Source organism: Octopus sinensis, linkage group LG7 (assembly GCF_006345805.1).
Source record: "Octopus sinensis linkage group LG7, ASM634580v1, whole genome shotgun sequence".
NCBI lineage: Eukaryota > Metazoa > Mollusca > Cephalopoda > Octopoda > Octopodidae > Octopus > Octopus sinensis.
This window is the reverse complement of record NC_043003.1, coordinates 58,259,535-58,285,250: the sequence shown is the minus strand read 5'-3', so window position 1 is coordinate 58,285,250 and position 25,716 is coordinate 58,259,535. Positions and strand designations below refer to the sequence as shown.

The following is a 25,716-nucleotide window of genomic DNA, read 5'->3' as shown; positions in this document are numbered from 1 at the left end:
TACAACAGCATTTGATTAAATTGCTCAGAAATTTAAAAATTAAAAAAAAAAATTAAATTAAAAAATATATATATATATGTTAAAAAATAAAAGCGACTTCCAGAATTTAAAAAAAAAACAAAAAGGGTAAGTTTTTGTTTTTTTCCTCTATTGTTTTGTTTTCTTTCTTCTCCTTTTATCTTTGTTTTTCTTTTTCCTTTATTATTATTATTATTCATTCATTTATTTATTTGTTTTTTGTTTTTTTTTGACATATATTAGTTCCAAGACAAAAATATTTGTAGAATGCAGAGATTGATGGAAGTGGATTTGTGAGGTTCTCTCTCTATATGGATGGAAGCTGTGCAAAAATAAATTCAATTTTTTTTTTATTTATTTCTAACCAAGAATAATCAGAATTCAATGGAGTATTAGATCAGGCTTATTTTTTTTAAGAGCAGAGCAAACACTTTATTTTATTTTATATTTATTTATTTATTCATATATATATATGTATTTTTTTTCTCCCCCATTTGGTTTGGCAGCGATGTGAGAATTGAGCCTAAAGTTTTAGAGGGACATTTGACAATGCAAGCCTGTAAACATCTGTCTATGTCTACCTCGTCACTTGTAATAATAGTTGTTGTATCATTATTATTATTAGTAGTAGTAGTAGTTAAATTTGTGTGGGGCTGGATGCATTTTTATCTAGCCAGTTCCCACTACTGTCTGCTACATCTAAATTTAGACAATCGTGTGTTGCAGACCAATATCCACCAAAGTTCGTTTCTTTTACTCTGTCTGTCTGTCTGTCTGCCTGTTCTCTAGAACTAGACAATGTGAATTGTGATGTCCTGCTGGCTGACCTGTAGAATCAGAATTACAAGGCATTTGGAGAAATAACAGAACTGAGTGGTGGAAGAAAAAAAAAATTTGAACAAAAAATAAGTAATTGTCTTTTTAAAAACCAATTTTTTTTCATATTCTAATCTCTTGTTCTGAATCTGGTGAAGCTATGTAACCAGTCTGACTTTGTTTGACTATTGCATGTGCACGGCCCGGCATGTTTGGAGCAGAGCTGTGTCCAGAACTTGAAGCTCCACGGGAGCTAACAACAGGAGATAGGGATGGACATTTTGTTGCCAATGGCGACAGAGAGGGTGAAAATGAAGGAGTCAATGCAGGGGATGGGAAAAAGGACTCGTGGGTGATTGGTGACCGAGGCAACGGTGGGAGAGGAGCATTAGTCCTTGATGAAGGGATCATGGGGCCTCCTGGAGCTGCTGTGTGACTAGAGTGCTTTGAACCTTGCTTATACATTCTGGGGGGTGCATCTGTAATTATAGGAGGTGGTACAGTCCGAATGTTAGCATTCAATGTGCTATTTACAAATCTTTGAGGGACCATGTGAACTGGCTGTTTTTTGGGTCTAAAGTTTGAATTTTCTTCATCTTTTAGCTGAGCTATTTCAGCAAAAACATCAGCCAGTGGCATATATTGTGGACCCCAATCAAGCAAATAATCCCAATTATAGGAACCGCTGTATTCTTCTTCGCTGTTCACTACACTAGATAACGACGCCACCTGGTGGGGTTCTGCATCATGAAACCCTTGATCTCTTGAGTTCTCTATAATAGACAACTCATCGTCTGTCTCAATGTCTCCTAGCTTTTCATACACAAAATTGTCAACGTTGTTACTGTCTCCGCCACCTTCATCTTGGTAATGGCGGATACTATCCACAGAAGGTGCAACGGCAGCAGCTTTTGCCTTAGCCTGTATCCGTGCGGTATCGATACCTAGCCGGGCAAAATACTCTTGATGGTTCTGAACTGGAGGTTCGGAACAGCTGTCATCATCTTGCTGGATGCCAGAGTCAGGCATCTTGCTCTTTCTTGACAATGTTTGTGACTGAATGCAGGTGTTGGAGTTGATCATACGAATCTCTTCATCCTCTTCTTCTTCTGCAGAACCACGCCCACTAGATGTTGAGTTACCTGACCTATCAGAAAGCACCTCGGACCGAGCAATGTTCACAGAATGCCCATTGCAGTGAACGACTTCTTGGTAGGAGGGAGGTCCAGTGTGCCTCGGAGCAACAGGTGGAGGTACCTCAAATGCAGTATTAAAAGCTGGTGGTGCGCTTCGGGGTTTTCGTTTGCGATACCGACGCCGAAAAAGCAAGAACAACAGAATGCAGACACTGATGATGATGAGACTGACTAATACGGCAACAATTATTATCACCAGTTTCTTACTGCTTGGTTCCGGATTGAATACTTTTAACTTATTACATCCTATGCAACCACGGTCAATTTTTACATTCACCTTGGTGCTTGTTGTTTTGGAATTCGACTTCCCTGATCCAGCTAGAACGACCAGGGACACATCCTCATATTTCTCATTTGATTCTGTTTCTTTTGTGTCCCTCTTTCGTCGACTAGTAGACTGGTGTCCACTTCGAATTCCACGTAAGTTCTCTCGTACATAGATGCTACCGTTTATTGGTGAGATCAGAAACGGGCTGGCTGGATCACCAAGCTGGAAGAATATGCGGCCATCTTCCCCTTTGTCCTCATCGGTGGCATTGACTTCGCCTACATAGTCACCGACATCCGCATCACCACGGATTTCGAATGAGTACGACTTCTTCTTAAACTTGGGCGTATACTCGTCAACACTCAAAATATTTACTGTAACTTTAATTGTCGTGTTCTGTCCGTTACTGTCGTTGGCCAACAGCTGGAATGTGTACTGAGTACGTGACTCATAGTCAAAGCTCACTGAGCTGTGAACCCAGCCACTCTCTTTATCAATGTAGAAGTAGCTGTAGTCGTTGTTGAAGATGTGGTAGCTCATTTTCTCGTACTTGTCTTCATCGTTTGCATGAGCTTGGAATATACGAGTGGTGACCGGTTCATTTTCGGCAATAAATTCAATATATTTTCGAAGTGGGAAACGGGGAGGAGATTCATTGACATCTGTCACATTTATCACGACTGACGTAAAAGTCATCAGTCGACTTTCGCCGACCTTACAGCCGACACAGTCAATGGCCCTCACAACAAGTTTGTGACTGGTTTGCGATTCATAATCTAAGTGACGTCCGGCAGTGATAAATATCCTACCGGTTTCTCGGTTTATTCGGAATAGCCCGTTATCGTTACCAGAAGTAATTGCGTAAGCCACTCTTCCGTTGTTGCCAACATCCCTATCGGATGCTTGGACTTGGCAAAAGCTGACATTGCTGAGGAACGATTCATTCAACACGACATGATAGATTGCTTGGTCAAAAACTGGACGTTGGTCGTTGATGTCGTCGACGAGAATGTCGACATTCACTGTGGATGATTGGTGACCACTCATCGCCATTACTGTAAAGCTGTAGTCATCAATTTTCTCTCGGTCAAGCATACTGTTGAGAACAATCTCACCCGAACGCCGACCGATAGAGAAGACGTTTTGCATTTCACTTTGGACAATTTTATAGAAGATCCTGTTCTGTGTGAGACTCGTTGACTTTGGTAGTTTCACGTCAAGTAGAACAGTACCACGGCTAATATTTTCCTTGACATTGTGCCTGAAAAACAACAGAAAGCAAAGAATTAGAAACTCAGAAATGAAGCGGAAAAGCTCAAATATATATATGTTTAAAATTTTATATGTGTATGTGTACATGTATGTTTATTATTTTATATATGTATATATATGTGTGTGTATGTATATTTATATATATATATATGTGTGTGCATGTATATTTATATATATATATGTATGTATATTATATATATATATATGTGTGTGCATGTATATTTATATATATATATGTATGTATATTTATATATATATATGTGTATATATTCATGTGTGTATATGTGTGTGTGTATATATATATATGTATATATATGCGTGTGTGTGTGTAGCACATAAAAAGCACCATCCAAATGTGGCCGATGCCAGTGTCGCCTGAGTGGCTCCCATGCCAGTGGCACGTAAAAAGCACCCACTACACTCTAAGAGTGGTTGGTGTTAGGAAGGGCATCCAGCTGTAGAAACCTTGCCAGATGAGACTGGAGCCTGGTGCAGCCTACTGGCTTGCCAGTCCTCAGTCAAACCATCCAACCTATGCCAGCATGGAAAATGGACGTTAAACAATGATGATTACGATGGTGTATAAATTAATTCAGTCTTAAAATAGTGTAAAATATTACTGTTTGGTGTAAGTATACCATTTAAGATTAAAATTTTATATAATTTTAGGCTGATTTTAATTCTAGCCAAAAATTTTAGACAACTTCAAGGGTTCCTTGCTTGTATATGTATTTGTTGCTTTCATTATAGCCTGAATCAAGGCGTGTATGTGAGATACTTTGAATGGCCATTAAGATCCATCATCAACTTATACTTCAAATTTCCTTATTTCTTTACTGCCCACAAGGGGCTACACACAGAGGGGACAAACAAAGACAGACAAACGGATTAAGTCGATTAAATCGACCCCAGTGCGTAACTTGTCTCTTTACTGCCCACAAGTCGCTACACACAGAGGGGACAAACACGGACAGACAAATGGATTAAGTTGATTATATTGACCCCAGTGCGTAACTGGTACTTATTTAATCAACCCCGAAAGGATGAAAGGCAAAGTTAACCTCAGCGGAATTTGAACTCAGAATGTAGCGGCAAATGAAATACTGCTAAGCATTTCGCCCGGTGTGCTAACGTTTCTGCCAGCTCGCTGCCTTCAGATTTCCTGATTTCCAGTTGGAAACACAACACAATAGCACAAATTAATATGCAAAATATTTTGTCTATGAACAAATCTGTAAGTGAAAAAGGGCAAGATTCAGAAAGAAGACTGATTGTTACCTGTAAGTGAGTTGAGGAAAGCTAGGAATGGTGTTGTAGACAGGAAAGATTTGCACGTAAATACCGACGACGGTTGACAGCCGTGGCGTGCCACCATCTTCGGCGACGACGACAAGTTGGATAAATGATTTGTTAGGGTTGTAAGTCAGCGTCTTGTTCACGTGAATGGTTCCTGCAAGAATTGACAGCCAGAAAACGGTTGGTTAGGAGGAAAAAAAGTTTGGGAAAAAAGACAAAAGTTGGAGGTAAGGAAGTTGGAAGAACTGAAATCAATCATGGGAAAGGTGTAAAACAAATAAATAAATAAATAAATTTAATTTTGAAGTGGAAAGTTTATTGTTTTTGGAGAATGCAAATGAGTATTCTTTAGGAGTTCTGAAGTTGTGAATCTTGACTTCTTAAATCAACGACTGATATTGTGTCTCAGACCCAAATACATTCTTCTGCATGTGGTGACTATCTTCATTTCTCTTCTTGCTTCTATAAAGTGTGACGAAATCTCCAATAAAATTTCTGCCATGGTGAAAGAACTCAAAGAATATTTATTATCTATTTTGAAAAGGTCAGAGAAATGTTTCTCTCGTAGCTGTGAGTGAAGCAGTAGTTAGCTGGACAGACTGTTCTCTCACCTGAGCGGTAGCCTCTCTATAATTAACTCTGATCAAATCTTCGTGTTAATAGAGCATTGCAACGATGTTGGCATGATATTGCACTGGTTGTGTGATACGGTGCCAAGTATGTCATCGATGATGAGTGATTGGTTGGTTGGGTGATTCCAAGACTTACAATCTACTGTCAATTCTACTTACACAGTCATTCATTTATTCTGGTTTCAGTCACAGAACTGTGGCCTGACCGCACAAGACTTAATTAATCAACCTCAGAAGCCTATGTAGAGGTGGTCTGGGCAGGATTTGATCACTGAATGTAAAAGTGCATTAGTAAATATCTCAGATATTTTCTCCAACCCTCTTCTAACCCTGCTAGACACACACACACACACACACACACACACACACACACACACACAAATGCCATCTTGATACGGTAGCTAAATAACTTTCAAATCACATGCAACACGTTTATAAAAGACAGTGATACAGTCATTGATAAAACCAAGTCAAAATATAAAAAGACAGGATGGTCATGATGTGGAATGTCTTTTACTATAGGTTTGTTTGATCTTGACTGACCTGAAGCTGAACAACAACAGAATGGTAGAGATTCTTAAATTCTACCTTCATTTGATTTCACATACACACAGAGCTTCTATATATATATATATATATATAATATATATATATATATCATATAAATAAAAATCTATATATATAAATGTCTGTCTGTCTGTCTATTTATCAATCTATCTATCTATATAAATATATATATATATATATATATATATATATATATATATATATATATAGAATGGTTGTATACTGTCAATCTAACATGAACGTGACAGTAGGGGGTAATATTTCTTATTATATATATGTGTGTATATATATATATAAATATATATATATATATACATAATACATATGCATACATATATATAGAAATATAATCTTTATATGATACATATATGTATAACATATATATATATTACAAATATAATAGAGAATACATATATACACGACAAACTATGCATTCTGCACTAGCAATGGAAAATGGATGTTTCATGATGATGATGATGTTGATAATACGTACATGCAATACATATCTATAAAACATATGCACACACACACGCACAATTATCGTTATCATCATGTAATATCCATTTTTATGCCAGAAGATTTAAAGGAATTAGAGAGGAAATTCCAGACATGGAGACTAAACCAAGAATGAAGATGCCATAAAGTAAACCTAGCAAAGACAAAAAGTTTTAGTGAGTAAGAAAGAAGACAGGATCCTGGTACCTTTGGGGGAAATGGCCTTGTTCGATATGCAGAAAAGGAGTAGGTGTAAACTCCATACATTGTACTGAATGTAAGCAATGGATATGCAACAGAGATTAAGTGGAGTCACAGGTAGACTTGGTGAATGTAAGCTTCATATGTGATAGATACACTGAAGCAGTACTTACTATGTGCACATGGGAAATAGATTCTCTTAAAGAAACCTTTTCTAGTCTGGCCCCTTCCCTCGTATTTTTGACCCATATTTTACCCCACCATCTTCTAGCATAAAGTTGCTCCCCTGGGGTTTATAGTCTTGTAAACTGCATGACAGACTCATTTGTGCTGGTGGCTGTAAAACAAAACGCCCAGTTAACACTGTAAAGTGGTTGGGATTAAGAAGGGCAAAGAGGAGAAATTAGGTTGAGGAGGAAATGTTTCCTACCAGTTTTGGGGTTAATGTAGAACTCTGGAACCTGGACATCCATCTTGTAAGTAATATCTGCATTCTTTCCTGAATCCGAATCGAGGGCGGTAACAGTAAAGATAGGTTTGCCAACGTAAGCGTTTTCTTTGACCGATACTTGGTAACTGCTCTCACTAAACTCTGGAGCATGGTTATTTGTGTCTAATACATTTATTTGAAGTTTCACAGTTGCGTTGCTTACATCGTTCTTCACCTAAAACAAAGATGACAACAAAAATTATGTTTCTCTTAATATGCAAAATTAATGGAGTTTATAGAGTTTTGTCAGTGATTAAATATACATATCTTTATAACATTTGTATAAAACAATATTTGACCCTAGTGCTATGAAGTGCACTAGCCTATTTGTGGCTCTGTATGTGTGTGTAAATTTATGCAATATTTATTTCTGTAACTGATACCAGCTTTAAGTATACACACACACACACATGAGTATATGTGTGTGTGTGTGTGTATATATATACATATATATATATTATATATATATATATATATTAATATAAATAATATATAAATATATGCATATATATACATACATACATCTATATGTATATATACATGCATATATGGGTACAGGACATCAAAAAAACGTTGAACACAATGAGAAACGAAAACACAAAAAAAAACATGGAAACAAACTTTTTTCAAACAATGAAAAAACAGAGTACAGGACATACAACACAAGGAATATTCCCCCCCTTCAGTTGTCCCTGTTTCATCTATAGTAGGGATATTGAAGCTGTAGATCCATTTTTTAGGCAGAATGGTATATATGTAAGATTCCAATACCTTATGAGTAAAATCCAACAGAATTTAAAATGGGTCCTTCCAAATATAGAGTTTATACACAATGTAAGATTCCAATACCGTGTGAGTGAGATCCAGCAGTACTTAAACTTGGTCATTCCAAGTACGGAATTTATACACAGTGTTGTAGAGTCAAATATATATTACATACATATAAGAGGGATGACCACTATGTGGACAACCCTTATGCTAGAAGTAGATCCGCTGTGGTCTTACCACTAAGAAAAGAATGTTCGCAAGAAAATTTAGCAAACGTTCTGGCTTTTGCTAAATTTTCTTGAGAACATTCTTTTCTTAGTGGTAATACCATAGCAGATCTACTTCTGGCATAAGGGTTGTCCACGTAGTGGTCATCCCTCTTATATGTATGTAATATAATTTTCTGAACCTTCAGATTTTAATATGCTAGACTGCTGGTTTTAAATTAATATTAATCAAATTAATACTAAATTTTTCACCTTTATTATTTTAAATTTATATATATATATATACAGCAAACACATATACACAGTGTTTGTTCGATTTTTACTTTTTTGTCACCTATATTGATTGTCTGGTTCTTGGCAGCTCTGGTTTCAAGGTGGATGGGGCTGAAATACCTACAGAGTTGCTTTATCATCTGATGAGACATTGATTCCAGCATCCAAAAACACAAGTACAGCAACATCCCCCAAACACAAGTGTTTATCTTAAAATATGTACAGTCTTTGGACTCTGCAGCTTTGTAGCCATTACACAATGTTTTTCAGTCATGGGTCAGATCATTTTGCCCTATCTCATTTGCTATCATAAGGCCTTCCACATCAATGGAGCACAGGGTTAAATAACAATGATTTTTTAAATAAGGAAGAAAAGAATGAAAGAAAGACAGAAAGAAGTAGAAAGGAGGAAGAAGTGGTAGTAAGCGGATGAGGAGGATGAGGAGGAGGGAATAAGATATTAAAACAATGCCTTACAATGACATAAGAGTTATAAGTTTTCTGTTTGTTGTAGTCAAGGGGTTTTGCTAGAGTCACCTCTCCGGTGAGGTGGTCAACATTGAACATTCCATCAGTGGAGGTGATGTTGTAGCTGAGATTGGGGTTCAAATCAGCCACGTTCGCTGTTACCATGGAGATTGTTGATCCAACCACTGTGTCTGAAAGAGTAAACATAAAAGTAAGTATAAATAAGCAATTAGTGCAATCAGCAGGAAGTGGTGATGTTACATTAAGGACTGTGTTGAGATGAAGAAGAAGAAGAGGAGGAGGAAGAGCAGGATCAGTAAAAATACACAGTAAACATGGAAGGATACTTACCTTCTGGAATACTAAGAGGCTTAAGCCTGGGCAACACTGGGGTGTTATCGTTCTTGTCTACGACGGTGATCTGTACGATACAAGTAGAAGACATGTAGTTGCGGCCATTATCATCTGCTTCAATTTTCAGTTGGTAAGAGGAATAGATCTCACGGTCCAGTGAAGGACTGGTGGTTGTAATTACACCAGTTGATCGATTGATGTGGAACACACCGTCTTTGTCCCCACTTATAATGCTGTACCTTATCTGACTGTTACGACCCGCATCACTGTCACTGGCAACCACCTGAAATAGACAGAAGGTTTCTCATATTACTGAAGTCTTCAAATGTGTGTGTGTGTGCGTGCATGTGAATTATGTACTCTTTTACTCGTTTCAGTTGACTTTGGCCATGCTGGAGCATCGCCTTTAGTCGAGCAAATCGACCCCAGGACTTATTCTTTGTAAGCCTAGTACTTATTCTATCGGTCTCTTTTGCCGAACCGCCAAGTTACGGTGACATAAACAAGCCAGCATCGGTTGTCAAGCGATGTTGGGGCGACAAACACAGACACATATATATATATGAATATATACGACGGGCTTCTTTCAGTTTCTCTCTACCAAATCCACTCACAAGCCTTTGGTCGGCCCAAGGCTATAGTAGAAGACACTTGTCCAAGGTGACATGCAGTGGGACTGAACCCAGAACTATGTGGTTGGTAAGCAAGCTACTTACCACACAGCCACTTCAATGCTTATGTGTGCATTTAAGTGCAAGCATAGCTGTGTGGCAACCTGACCAAGTGTCTTCTGCTATGGCCTTGGACTGACCATAGCCTTGTGAGTCAATCTGGCAGATGGAAACTGAAAGGAGCCTGTTTATGTGTGTGTCTGTGTGTGTGTGTGTGTCTTTGTTTGTCCTCCAGCACCACTTGACAATTGGTGTTGGTGTGTTTATGTTTCTGTAACTTAGTGGTTTGGCAAATGAGACTGATAGAATAACTACTAGGCTTGAGAAAAAAAAATTAAGTACTGGGGTTAATTCAACTGAGCAAAAATTCTTCAAGGCAGTGCCCCAGCATGGCCACAGTCTAATGACTGAAACAAGTAGAAGATAAAGATATGTCTGTACATGTGTGTGTGTGTGAGAGAGATAGAAGAAGTAGCACTCATTGTGGCAAAAAGGACCCTTATTTCTTTGGAACCATAAAGACCAAAAACCATCTCAGAAACTTTTACTCGCTTATTCTCTCTCATACCACAACACACACACCATAAACCCTTGGATCTGTTAGAAAAGTTCTGCATGGGACTTTGAGGAGGACACAAAAGCAATATTGGTATAAAATTTTTAGCACAAGGCCAGAAATGTTTTTGTGGGGAGGAGGGGATAAATCAATTTACATCGACCCCATTGCTCAAATGGTATTTATTTTATTGATCCCTAATGAATGAAAGGAAAAGTTGAACTCAGAACGTGAAGACGGATGAAATGGCGCTAAGTATTTTGTCTGGCATGTTAATGATTCTGCCAGCTTGCTGCCTAAATATAGGAGAAATAATGGTTTCAAATTTTGGCACAAGGCCAGCAATTTTGGGGGAGGGAGCAAATTGATTACATTAACCCCCAGTGCTCAGCTGGTATTTATTTTATTGACCCTGAAAGAATGAAGTCAAAGTTGACCTCGATGGAATTTGAACGCACAATGTCAAGACAGATGAAATACTTCTAAGTATTCTACCCAACATGATAACAGTTCTGCCAGTTAACCCACCTAAACATAAAGTAAAAGACCCCTTCAGCCATGAGTGACCATTGGATTGCACCCTAGAAAGTTACCCTCTAAGGCACAAGCCTGGGCAAGGTTGTTTTTGCAGAAGACCAGCAGTCACCCATGCATACCAGCCTCCCCTCTTCACACCACTGATGCTATCCAAGGGAAAGGCAAAGGCCGACACAGCTTGGCACCAATGATGTCACAACTCATTTCTACAGCTGGAGCAACATGAAATACAGTGTCTTCCTCAAGAAAACCAACACACTGCCTGGTCCAGTGATTGAACTCACTATCTCATGATTGTAAACCTGACACTCTAACCTCTGCGCCATGTGCCTTCACAACCACTTAAACCTAAGGCTAACACATAAAACACAAGTTTTATAGCATGGCAGCAACTACTAACACCAAATACCAACCTTTGTAATGAGAGTATTCCGCTTATCATTCTCCCAGACGTACGAGACATAGTGTTGTTGCGTGAATACAGGTGGATGGTCATTTTTATCAATGACCGCTATGTTCACTGAGGCATAAGCTCGTTCACTGCCCTTCTTGGCCATCACAATCAGGCGTATTTTGGACACAGTCTCGTAGTCTAGTTTATCAGGGTCCTGCACACTTATCTCACCTGAAATGACAAAACATAGAAAATTGAATAACTATATAAATAATAGATATATATATAATATAATAAACAACATCATTATTATTGTTAGTAATGCTTTAGAGTATGTGTGTGTGTGTGTGTGTGTATAAATATATATAGGTGCATGTGTGGCTGTGTGGTGAAAAGCTTGCTTCCCAACTATATGGTTTTAGGTTCAGTCTCACTGTGTGGTAGCTAGGGCAAGTGTCTTCTTCTATAGCCTTGGGCCAACCAAAGCCTTGAGAGTGGATTTGGTAGACAGAAACTGAAAGAAGCCTGTCATATATATGTCTGTCTGTCTGTGTGTATGTATGTCTGTCTGTGTGTACGTATGTATGTATGTGCATGTATGTATATGTTTGTGTGTCTGTGTTTGTTTCCCCACCGTTGCTTGACAACCAATGTTGGTGTGTTTATGTCCTGTAACTTAGTGGTTTGGCAAAAGAGACCAATAGAATAAGTATTAGGCTTACAAAGAATAAGCACTACGGTCAATTTGTTTGTCTGGACCCTTCAAGGTGGTACCCCAGCATGGTTGCAGTCCAACAACTAGAACAATTAAAAGGAAGATTGATAACATATATGTATACTGACCACTTCTATTGTTCAAATGAAATACCGCATCCTCGTTACCACTAATGAAGTAGTAATTAACAGAAGAGTCAATTTGTTTCTTGTAAGTGGCAGTAATATTCTGGATTGAAAGGCCTTTTCTGCTGTTTTCTTCTACTGGTGTGTAATACGTCTTTTTCACAAAGTGTAAATTGTTATCTAGTCCTGGAAGGCCGACGGTGATCTCCAACACCGCTGAAAAACGGAAAAGTACATTCATTAATAAATAAATAATTAAATTGTTGTATTTCGGTTTGTATTGAACAACCAGCATTGGAATGTGATTTTAAAGTATTTAGGTAGCTATTTCTAGCAGGTAAAGCTTGGCTGATTCAATTCATGCCGTCTTCGTGGCGTTTGTCAGATGATGACAGAGATCAAGTGGGAGATGAATGACATTTGCTTTGTTAATTTTACATAGTGATAGGAACTTTGAGACAGATTGGCCAACAGTTGAAATTCAAATTGGGACTGGAACAATAGAATGATTGCATTACAGAGTTAATTCTCATCTGTCCTTAATGTCTGATCAACCACCACCAGGGCATACAGTCATTATCGATGTATTTATTATAGTTATGCTATTTAGATCACTTTAGTTTGGAGCAGCAGGCCCAGTTAGCCATCCACAGGAACAAACTTAAAAATCCACATGGAGTGCAGCTTTTAAGCTGTTTGTTTCTAAGTAGCTGTGATACCAGTGCCGGTTGCATGTAAGAGAACCATTCGAATGTGGCTGTTGCCAGTGCCGCCCCGACTGGCCTCCGTGCCGGTGGCACGTAAAAAGCACCATCCGATTGTGGCCGTTGCCAGCCTCGTCTGGCACCTGTGCAGGTGGCACGTAAAAAGCACCCACTACACTCACGGAGTGGTTGATGTTAGGAAGGGTATCCAGCTGTAGAAACACTGCCAGATCAGACTGGGCCTGGCGCAGCCTTCTGGCTTCCCAGACCCCAGTTGAACCGTCCAACCCATGCCAGCATGGAAAATGGACGTTAAACGATGATGATGATGATAGTAAGGCTGTGACTTTTAAGGAGATTCAACTGCTATTTTTAGCAGGTTGTGTGACTACGTAAAACTTCCTTCATAGGCTTGCTTTGCCAGTTGAACATAAATTGCTTGTTTACTTACCGGCAGAACTAAGACGGGGACCTCCATTATCTGTGGCAATAACTTGTAAAAAGTAACGATTGGTATCCTTCTTGCTAAGACGTCGCTTTGTGCGAATAACTCCAGAGTTGGAGCTAATCCGAAAGAGGTCCTGGCTAGATGGATCTGACATTGGACCAAACGTGTAACTTATCACTTGGTTGCGACCTATGTCGTTGTCTGTAGCTTCGACGCTGAAAATAGACTGGTCAGCCCCGACATTGTCCGATACCGTTTTGCGGAATGGTTCTGTCGGGAAAGCCGGTCTGTTGTCATTCACGTCATCTATTAGTACTTCAACAGGTACTCTGGCAGTGTGGGGACTCTCATAAAGGCTGCCATCAGTAGCAACAACCACAAAATTGTAGACGCTTCTTTTTTCACGATCAAAGTATCTGCAAATAAAAGGAAAGTAAAAGGTCAAATAAAATAAAATAAGATAAAACAAAGAATTCTTTCTACTATGGGCACAAGGCCTGAACTTTTGGAGGAAGGGGCTAATCAATTACATTGACCCCATTTCTCAATTGGGTCTTATTTTACTGACCCCCAAAAGGACAAAAGGCAAAGCTGACCTTGGTGGAATTTTAATTCAGAACATAAAGGTGTGCTAACCTTAATAAGATAAAATAATACAATAAAAAGTCACATGACAAATTAGAGAGTGAAACTTGAGTAGTGACCAACACTCTGTTCATATAAATACATAAATGCACTCTGCATCATGTATTGAGTACTATCTTCTACTTTTGTTTGCAAACTGTGACACACACACATATATATATATACATATATAAATCAGAATATTGACTAGACTATTGGATGTTGTTATACACAGCCGGTCACAATGCACTTCCTCACATTGTTGTAGCTGGCTAGGCAGGTAGGCTAACATTGCCCTTGAACAGAACAGCAGTCCACTTTAAGATTACCTGCTTACAGGTGAGTAGTTTGGAGCAATGTGAAATTAAGTTTTCTGCTCAAGGACACAAAATAATGCCCCGGTCTGGGAATCGAAACTGCAATATTGCAAAATGGATTTTGGAAGTTGGTTGAATGTTATAGAAAATGGTTTGCTTCTAGGTTAACTGAACACACTGGAAAATGGTTGGCATTAGGAAGGGCATCCAGCCATAAAAACCATGCCAAAATAGACCTCATTGGTGCTAGTTCCACAAAAGGGCACTCTGTCCATTTTGTAAGGTGATTGGCATGAGGAAGGGCATCCAGCTGTAGAAACCATGCCAAAATGGAGAGCGAGGTTTGGTGCAGTCTTCTGGCTTGCCAGGAACTGTGAAACCGTCCAACTCATACCAGCATAGAAAATAGGTATTAAATGATGATGACTTACCCTATTGTGTGAATAATGCCGGTAGTGCTGTTCAAGGAGAACAGACCTGATGTGTCGTTCGCAAGGGCATAGGTGATGTTCTGGTTTGGTCCTTCATCAGCATCTGTAGCGTTCACTTGCATCACGTAGGTGCCCATACCGATGTCCTCAGGCAGCATGCGGCTGTACTCTGACCACCGGAATATCGGCACGTTGTCATTCATGTCCTTCACGGTGACGAGGATGTGGGTGCGACCAGTACGGGATGGACTACCACCGTCTTCAGCTACCAGTGTGAGATTGTAGAAAGAGACCATCTCACGGTCTAAGGGGCGACAGGACAGAGCTCCTGTGTCAGAGTCAACAGAGAAAATATTGTCCACGTTGCCATCTGAAATAAGTATTTTGAGTCAAAGTTAGTCTTTTCATGGTTTCATATTTTGGCACAAAGCCAGCAATTTTAGCCATTTAGCATTCAGATTATTTTGTCAAATGTAATGCTTGTTTATTCATATCGTTTTGAATTAATCATACAATATCTTGTAGCTGTGAGATTTTGATGATGTGATTGTATATTTTTAGAATGACATTGTAGGGTAGGTGTGAGAGGCCAAATCTGGCCAGTTTGAACAGGTGGAATATTTTGGCCAGATATGGCTGGTTTAAATGCTAATGGGTTTAGTAAAGGTATCAGGTTGATTACATTGATCCCCTATGTTCAAGGGTCAATATAATTGGGTGCATAAGTATTTGTGCTGAGAAGGAGAGAATACATCAATTGTGTGTGTGTGTGTGTGTGTATGTACATTAGCATGCATATATGGCCAAAGAACCAAAAGGCATACTTACTTGCTATTCTGTAAGTGACTTTTCCATTCATGTCTTGGTCAGAGTCATAGGCAACGAAGGTGCGGATGACATCGTATCTCTGGTTCTCGGACAGGACAATATGATAGGAGGGCAACTTGAACATTGGGTTGTGGTCATTGACATCTGTGACAGTTATCATCACGGTTGCGGTGTCATAGCGCATTGGGTAACCATCATCTACCGCATAAGCTGTAAAGTGCACGCAGAGGACATTGGTGTGTTAAATGGGTTAACGACAGTGGTAGCTCTAGTAGTTTATAGCATGTACTATTGAATAAGAACTGACATCTTGAGCAATAAATTGCCTTTTACCATAAACTGAGATTAACCCTTTCATTACCAACCTGGCTGAAACCGGCTCTGGCTCTGTAGTACAAATGTCTTGTTTTCATAAGTTTTGAATTAAAATCTTCCACCACAATTTATGTTCCTAACACTAGCTTAATGATAACCAAGTTATTTTACTAATTTCTCTGTCATATTTAAAGTGATTGAAAGAAACTCAGAGTATCTCAAAATAAATTCAGTAACAAAAGGGTTAACCCAAGCTTTTATGAGTACAATTGGTTGGACAGGGACTATATGGAAGCTCGTTGTGTAATTTTAAAGGTCTGGCTTTCGGTCATGCCAATTTTGCCTAATGATTATATTAAGAATGCAAGGGTGGTGAGCACCAGAAGGCCCTGTCCTTGTTGCAGTGTGGTTGCTTGAGTGTTTCAATGGCCTTGGAAACCATGCCAGCAGAAAGCAAGCTCCTTGTATGGCCTCCCCTACTGATTAGGTTAAGGAATGGAGAATAAACTAATACAGGCTACCTCTTCCCAAAGGTAAAAACTGGCTTACAAAGGGTCAACACTCTTCATCACCATTTAACATCTGCTTTCCATGCTGGCATGGGTCAGATGGTTTGATTGGAACTGGTAAGCTGGAGAACTACACCTAGTTCCAGTCTGATTTGGTATGGTTTCTGCAGCTGGATGCCTTTCTTCAATGTTGTGAAAGCAACAACCAAGATGAGAACAGCACTACAACCAATACATAACTTAGTGGTTCCCTAACGAAGTAACTTTTGTTAGAATGAGGGGTTTCTGAGAAAAGCTAATTAGTTTAAGTTCCATTGAATTTGAGTGAATATAAAAAGAAGAGAGGTACAGGATCTTACCAATAATTAAGTAAGACATTTTCTGTTCTCTGTCAAGGGTCGCTCTTGTTTGGATTATTCCAGAAAGTGGGTTGATACTAAACATATTGTTCGCAGTTCCTTCAGGAATTAAGTATTTAATTTGGCCATTAGCACCTGAAAGAAAAAGGAGAGAAGGAATCATGTATTTGTATTTATCAAAAATAAAAGCAAAAAAAAAAAAAAAAACTAGCAAAAAAGTTTTAGTGATTAATCTAGAAAATCTATATTAACCCTTTAACATTCAGATAACATCTGTAATCCTTTATTTATTCAAATTGTTTTGAATTAATCGTGCATTATCTTGAGGCTTTGAGATTTTGATGATGTGATTGTTTATTTTTAGAATAACATTGCAGGGTAGGTATAAAAGGCCAGTTAGGTATGAATGGCCAGTTTTAACATAAAACAAATAGAATATTTGGGCCTGATATGGCCAGTTTAAGTGCTAAAGGGTTAAGGTAAATACATATGAATAATTTCTGCCATACTGAAATTAAAATTTCAAGAAGGTTGTGAAACGGCTGTAATCCTATGCAAGTGCCATAATCTTATCGAAGTGATGTAGTTAAATATATTAACCTCTCATACCTTCTGAATTTATGGATTTATAAGTCTTCCATACTATATATGTAGGGCCGACCAAAGCAAAGCAAAAAGAAAGAACCCACAAAGGAAAGAGAGGAAAGAAAAATGATGGAAGATCAGAATGGAATGAAGATGAAGAAAGAATTGAAAGAAAGAGGCAACAAGGAAGCCAACCTACCAGCATCCAGGTCATAAGCTTCAATCTGAACAACTGTGGTATTAATTCTGGCATTTTCCAAAACCTCGGTGTAATAAATCGAATGTTTAAACTTTGGTGTGTTGTCATTAGAGTCCTCAACTTCAATAGTTAACAGAGTGTAAGACATCTGCTGAGGAATACCTTGGTCCTGCGCTGTAATGTTCAGCTCGTACCGTTCCTCATTCTCTCTGTCGAGTTTCTTTGCTAAAGTCAGCAAACCTAAGTAGAAAGAGAAAAGATGATACGACATTACACAAATGTTAAGGGAGGGTTTTCTTTTTGTTTTTTAAAATGGATCTCTGGTCTCAAAGGCTACATATGCACACAGACACACACACATACAAGCATATACACAGATGTGAACACACATGTTTCACACATCGTTCCTTTATAGCACTGGAATAATTTATTTTGCAACATCATATTGATGACAATAACAACCGTATAAATCTCTTAATAATTATTATTTTTATTATTGCTTTGCATAGCTTCTAATGCTAGAGATGTACTACAGTGTCAGCTTTTCACTACCAGTAAACTTATTATTATTATTATTATTATTTCTTTTTACTTCAGGTTTTGTTGAAACCCCCGGAGTCTTGCATATGCAGCAGGCTTGCTACCTGCAGCCTATGGTACCATGCTATCCGTTCTTTTCAGCTATCTAATATTTTCCTGATTATTCTGGCCATGCCAAGGAAGCAAAGCTTTTATAACAATTCTACTGGGCACACCATTATAATAATTATTATTATTGAGTGAGAAAGCAGAGCATGCCATCAAAGTAACACTGGGGTAAAATATACGAAGCCCAGTATACCCATCATGACTACCCGCCTGATAAGGGTACACCAGGCACATGTATCACAACCATATGTGCGTGACATGGGGATCCCATGTGAAGATAAACAACACATGGCTGAATAAGGATTGTTTAAGGATGGTGAACAACACACCAGGTTTCCAAAGGTGAATTATCCAAACCCCAAAGAATTCCTCTCAGCACATGGGCATGATGCTCCCCCACTACTTCTGTTCGTGATCAGAGATGCATATATCATCAGCTACTAAGGAACATGCTCAACTGGTTAAGGTCAAACAACTGACAAGCAAATCTGAGGCATTGAGCATAATATTTGCTGTAGCCCAAGACAAAACAATGTACATGATAACACTTCCAATCAGTTAAGATCTAGAGCCATGAAAGCCATTGCCTGGCACTGCATCAGGGCATTTATTATTATTATTATTATTATTATTATTTTTCCTTCTTTTTTCAAATTTTCTTCTGTTTCTTGCCGAGTGTCTTCCGTATTATTATTATTATTATTATTATTATTATTATAATTATCATCATTATTATTATTATCATTATTATTATTATTATCATCATCATTATTATTATTATCATTATTATTATTATCATTATTATTATTAGTAGTTATTATTACAAATCCAGGAAAGAAAATGTACTTACCATTGTTTGCATTTAGCCGGAAGACTTCATTTGTGTTACCTGCGATAATATTGTAAGTAACAATACCGTTGCCTGTGTGCGTTGAATCAGCATCAACAGCAATCAGCTGAGTGAGAGGAAACCCAACAGTTTCTTCTTCACTCACAGTGATCCGCATTGCACTTGCAATCTGAGGTACGTTGTCATTCTCGTCGAGGACTGAAATGAGCACGGTAATACTGGAGGAAAGCCGAGAGCGGACATCGGGGGATAAATCCTGAGCTATTAGTACCAGGGATACTGAGTGAATCTTCTCATAGTCTATCATTTCATTGACTGTTAGCTCACCAGATCTGGAGTCGATGCTGAACATCTGCCGATCCAGATCCTCATTAAGCTGTTCAATGCGATAAACAATACTTCCGTTGGATTCAGAGTCCAAATCTGTGGCGACGAATGTATAAAGGGACGTTCCAATGGGGGTGTTTTCAGGGACAGATAGTTTTACTGGGTCACTGTTAAATTTTGGGGCATTATCATTGATGTCAACCACATGGATTATGATGGTAAGGTTGGTGCTCTGGACACTGTAGCGACCATTATAAACCACTTTAATACCAAGAATATGGGTTGATGATTCTTCATAGTCAATCTCTCGAATTGTATAAATTGCACCACTATCAACACTGACAGTAAAAGCACTGAAGATATTGCCTCCAGTCAAGTAAAATTCAGGCACACCATCGTTTCCATTCTGTTTGTCAATGATGCCAACCAAAGTGCGGATAGGGACATTCTCTGGGATACTGAATGAAATATTCTTGGCAGGGAAAAGGGGTTTTTCTTCCGTGTCATCAATCACGGACACAGTAATTTCTTGATAATTCTCTTTGGGTGGGTTACCATTGTCTCGTGCCACGACAGATAAAACATACTCCTGATGGCTTTCGTAATCTAACACTTCGCGTGTGGTGATCTGACCATTTTTGGGGTGGATGGCAAATTTAGCAAGAGTACCTGCGTCTTGCCCTGAAAAACAGAAAAAAAAAAAGAAATATAATAAAAGTTAACAGTGTTATTAATAGTCCTTCCTACTACAGGCACAAAGCCTGAAATTTGGGAGTGGGGGCAAAGTAGATTACATTGGACCCTGAGCTCTACCAGCACTTATTTTACTGAATTCAAAAGATGAAATGCAAAGCTGATCCTGGTGGAATTTGAACTCAGACAAAATGCTGCTAAGTATTCTGCCCGGTGTGCTAACAGTTTCGCCAGCTCACTGCCTTACTGTTATTAATAATGGTTTCAAATTTTGCCACAAGGGCAGCAATTTTGGGGGCAGGGATGAGTCAATTACATCTACACCATGGGTTGGATGGGTTGATAAAAAATTCAAAGGGTTAGAAGACTGTGTCGAACTCCATTGACTGTTTTGGTAAGGTTTCTACTGCTGGATGTCCTTCCTAATGCCAACCACTTTACAGAGTATACTGGGTATTTTTTATGTAGCACCAGCACTAGTGAGGTTGCCAAGCAGCTTGCAAGACAAGACTCTTTGATTGAGGGTGTAGCATTGAGGGTAGTGGCTTTTGCCAGGTGTTGAGAGGCAAGAGTATAATAGAGGGATGGAAACAGGTGTCTTGCTACAGCAGCTTGGCTACCCCAACTGGAAAAGGAGAGGATGGTGGTGATGAGGTACCAGGATGTATCCTCAAGGTGAAGGCAGATGAATGCGATGGGGACAGAAGAACAGATGAAGGAGTTTGAAGCAGAGGACCAGGTAAGTTGACAGGAGTAGTACCAAGTACCAAATATAAATAACTTTAACCTAACCTTATTGTGCTGATTTTTTGGTACATAACTTTAGCTTTTTTGTTTTTTTATTTTGACATAAAACCTCGATGAATGGTTTTAATTTAAATACAAACCTTTGAAAAAAACATTTTTGTTTTCTTTTCATGTTAAAACAGCAAAAGTGGTCTCAGATAAGTTAGTCTCATAAAAATTAAATGTCAAAAGAAAATGATAAATTATATAGAATTAGAAAAGAAAGAAAGCCTCACCTGAATCAAAATAATAGCAAATAATTCCATTTTCTCGTGCATCTGGGTCTGTTGCCAAAACTTGTAATACTGGTGTTCCTTTAGCCATGTTCTCAGCTACAGATACGCTACTTTTAGAGAGAAACCGTGGTGCATTGTCATTGACATCTAATACATTAATCTTGACTATGGCTGAGCTGCTGCGTGAAGGTTTTCCTTTATCGTTAACTCTAACAGTAAAATTGTAATGCGTTCTGGTTTCATGGTCAAGAGTGTGCCAGAGGGAGATTTCACCTGAAGACGGGTTGATTGCAAACTCTGATGTGTGACCTCTAATTGAGTAATTCAGACGAGCATTTGGCCCGATGTCTCGGTCAGTGGCGGAGACAACTCCGACTAAACTTCTGATGCTTTTGTTCTCGACAACATTAAAATTATATACATCCCTTGTGAATACAGGGCTATTATCGTTAGCATCAAGGACGGTCACCCTGACATTTGTACTGGCGGTCAGTGATGGAGCTCCGTTGTCGACTGCAATTACAGTTAGGAAGTAGACATCTTTCAGTTCACGGTCAAGTTCTTCGCGAACATACAAAACACTGTCATTGGGGTAAATACCAAATTTCTTAGATTGAGCTGTTTCCTTCAGATGGTACGTTATTAGGCCATTGGCACCGGAATCCTTGTCTGATGCCAACACGCTTCCGAACCCTTTTGCATCGAATGTAGTCTCTGTAACATTCCGCTCATAAAGTTTTTTATCAAAATAAGGTCTGTTGTCATTTATGTCTAAAACCTGAATAAAAACACTGAGATTTGTATAAAGAGATGGAATCCCATGATCTCTTGCAGAGATTTCTAATGTGTAATTCTTTTTACGTTCGTAATCTAGTTCACGGCGAATCCACAAATGACCCTGCTTGGAGTCGACCCAAAATAAGCCATTCATATCATTATATAGCCTGTACGTAATTTGACCATTCAGGTCACTGTCAAGATCATGAGCAAGGACTGTATAAAATGGTTGTGTTGTAGATTTGTCTTCACGGACAGATATTGTTAAATTGGAAGCAATGAATCTAGGGGCGTTATCGTTGATGTCTGTGATTGTAATGTTTACCTGTGAGAAATAAAGAGGAAATGATGAAATAATAGAATTGGCAGGTACATGAGAAAAATATTCAGAGTCTAAAATGGCATTGATATATATACGTGTGTGTGTGTATACAGTGTTGTAAAAATGACACGGGTGTACATATGCTGTTTTGTGAAAAGAGGCATTGCCATATAATGCACATGGTATTAATATGATGGGCATTACATAAATGTGTGTGTGTGTGGGGGCAGTTTTAGGAGAATGGTGTTGCTCTCACTCTTGTGATCTCTTTCCAAGTAAAAAGTTCCTGTGCTGGCACCACGTGAAAAGCACTTAATACACTCTGTAAACTGATTGGTGTTACAGCTGTTTCAATTAATACTTAATAAATATTAAGTAAATATCAAATTTATATGACCTGAGTATAATATCTTCAGAGGGAAAAATTATACCCTTGGATGTTTTATATCTGTTTATGGATTCACCTCTGATTGAAGTATATACATATATATATATGTTTCAATAATAATAATAATAAAAGGGTAAAATTAATCAATTAATTAATTAATAATTAATAAATTTACCAAGTAGTTCTGTATATTAAAATAACCTTTTTTAGGTAAAATTATGCAAATATTCTATAATTATAAACATAATTACAATCAGGGGTCAGCTGGAACATCTTTATAGTACCAGAAAAGGCATTTTAAACACCTATTTCTAAATTCGGTGCGTGGTGAAGCAATTAGCTGACCCCTGATTATAATTATGTTTATAATTATAGAATATATATATATACATATATATAATGTGAGCAGTGTTGTGAAGCTGGTGTTGATATATATAAAGTGGGCAATGTTTCATTGGAAATGACACAACAAATATTTAGGATGTATGGAAACTTACCTGGGTTGTTCCAAAGACAGCAGGATTCCCAGAAGCAGCCTGGATATTCAACAGGACACTAGGCAAAGTGTCATGGTCGAGTGGGTTAGCAACAGATATCATCCCACTAGTGGAATTGATGCGGAACAGACTTAATCGATCTCCGGATACAATGGAGTACAAAATAGCTGAAATATGAGGAAAACGGTAACATTATTATCATTGTTATTATGATGAGGAGCAGATGTTGATAATCAATAACGGGGGAAAAAAGATATATATATCTGTATGTGGATATACCACAAACTGATATCCATGCATGTGATATATTATTGTTATACAACCACCATCACAACTGCTACTGCTACTGTTACTACTACTACTACTACTACTACTACTACTACTGCTGCTGCTGCTGCTGCTGCTGCTACTACTACTACTACTACTACTACTACTACTACTACTACTACTGCTACTACTATAACTACAGTATGCAACCAGTACTGTGAATATCACAACCATCACAACAACAATCCCTACCAAAACCACTAGCTCCACCACTGCTGCTACCACCACTACAGTTACCACCGCCGTCGCTACCACCCTACCACCACCAATGCTATAACCACCACTTGTGCTATCATCATAAGAACCTAACATGTTGGAATGTAATTAGGTAACCCCCCCCCCTCCACCCTAGCTCCCCCCCATCCTCACTATATCAATCTTCAGTTATTGATACCTCTTCAGCTAACATCAAAGATGGTGAATTAGCAAGAGATGCTAAACTGTTGGGTATAGAATGCCTTGCAGGATTTCATCTCGTTCACCGAGTTCAAATCCTGCCAAGGTCAACACGGCCTTTTTTTTTCTTGTTTTTTTTTTTTATCCTTTTCAGTATTGATTAATAATATACCAAGCAAATACTGCAGTCAACATTATCTCCTGTCTTTGAATTGGTTACATGAAGGGACCAATAAAAGAATGTCCACTTCATGTGTGTGTGTCCCACCCCACCCCACTACCAAAAGCCAGATCTTATTACAGCAAATACTTTCTTCGATTATTTCTACAAAATAATATTGACTGTGATGATGATGATGATGGTAGTGGTGATGATGATGGTGGTGGTGATGGTGGTGATGATGGTGGTGGTGGTGGTGGTGATGATGATGGTTGTGGTGTTGATGATGGTGGTAGTGATGATGATGATAGTGTTGGTGGTTATGGTGATGATGATGATGATGGAGGTGGTGGTGGTGATGATGGTTAGGAGGACGATGATGCTAGTTGCTGCTCTTCACTTCTGCTTCTGTCTTGAAAACCATTGGCTCTGTTATTCTGGAACAGGGAACCTTGTTTTCCTCCCTTTACTTTTGGCCAGATTTCTTTCCCTGCTTTTTTCCCAACTTTTCTTTCTCCCTTCTTTCACTCAGCTCACTCTCCATTCTTTCCATTTTCTTTCCTTCCTGCCTTCTTCCATCTTCTCCTTCTTTTCTTTATCTTTCTTTCTTCCACCCTTTATTTTGCCTTTCATTCCTTCATTCCTATTTTCCTTCCAAGATTCATTCATTCATTCCTCCCTTTCCTTCCATATTTTCTTTCCTCCTTCTTCCCACTCACCCTTCCCCCTCTCTTTCCTTTCTTTCTTTCTTTCTTCCTGTCAGTCTGTCTGTCTGTCTATCGTGTCTTCATTACTATATATTTCACATAACCATTATATATCAATACAGATTCTTTAAAACTTTCCATAAAAAACATCCTAATGAGTACATCAAAGGTTCTGTCTCCACCCCAGATTCACTGGTGATGAAGTGTGTGTGTGTGTGTGTGTGTGTGTGTGTGTAGGGTGAGGACAGGTTTTCTTTTTATTTTTTCTTTGAAAAAGCAAAGTGAGTGTAAACGGTGATGATAAGGATGAAGAGCAAAGTGGGTATGTGTTGTATGTAGGTATGTACATGGATGCGTGTGTAAGTGTGTGTGTCTTTGTGTGTATGTGTGAGTTGAGTCTTATTAGTTTTATAGAATTCCTGTTGCTTCATCATTGATTCGACACAAATATGTATGTGTATGTGTGTGTGTATGTATATGTCTGTGTGTGTGTGGGTATGGCTGGATGCAGGCATGCATGAATGTGTCTATGGATATGTATATACATATATATATATGTGTGTGTTTGCGTTTATGTGTATGCTTGCTTGCATATATATATTGTGTGTCTGTATCATTTGAAAATATCAATTACAAATGAAATACAAATTACACACACATCTGCATATATGTGTGTGTGTGTGTGTATTTGTGTATATATATATATATATATATATATATATATATATATATTTATGTATGTATGTATGTATGTATGTATGTATGTATGTATGTTTATGTATTATATGTGAGTGTGTGTGTATTTATGTGTGTATGTGCATAAATATTGAATATACAAATATTTAAAAAAATTTCCAAACATCTTTTAACTTTATATGTCTAATCACAATAAACTTATACACACATATAAACGTGCATACATGTATACGTTTATATATATATAT

The 25,716-nt window shown here is 38.3% G+C and overlaps 1 protein-coding gene across 1 annotated transcript in view; it reads right to left on the bottom strand.

Moving 5' to 3' along the window:
• Positions 1-241: 241 nt before the first annotated feature.
• The window catches only part of LOC115214419 (protein dachsous-like), a 37,982-nt gene continuing 12,507 nt past the window's right edge, over positions 242-25,716 (bottom strand). Inside the window, exons 5-19 of the mRNA XM_029783613.2 lie at positions 23,183-23,349; positions 21,199-22,300; positions 19,157-20,164; positions 17,659-17,898; positions 16,875-17,009; positions 15,692-15,901; positions 14,864-15,233; positions 13,495-13,907; positions 12,343-12,555; positions 11,519-11,730; positions 9,339-9,624; positions 8,997-9,178; positions 7,192-7,426; positions 4,849-5,020; positions 242-3,559 (exon numbers count right to left, since the gene is read on the bottom strand). Coding sequence (XP_029639473.1) covers positions 958-3,559; positions 4,849-5,020; positions 7,192-7,426; positions 8,997-9,178; positions 9,339-9,624; positions 11,519-11,730; positions 12,343-12,555; positions 13,495-13,907; positions 14,864-15,233; positions 15,692-15,901; positions 16,875-17,009; positions 17,659-17,898; positions 19,157-20,164; positions 21,199-22,300; positions 23,183-23,349 — 7,547 coding nt within the window. The 3' untranslated portion in view covers positions 242-957. The remainder of the gene's footprint in view (positions 3,560-4,848; positions 5,021-7,191; positions 7,427-8,996; positions 9,179-9,338; positions 9,625-11,518; positions 11,731-12,342; positions 12,556-13,494; positions 13,908-14,863; positions 15,234-15,691; positions 15,902-16,874; positions 17,010-17,658; positions 17,899-19,156; positions 20,165-21,198; positions 22,301-23,182; positions 23,350-25,716) is intronic.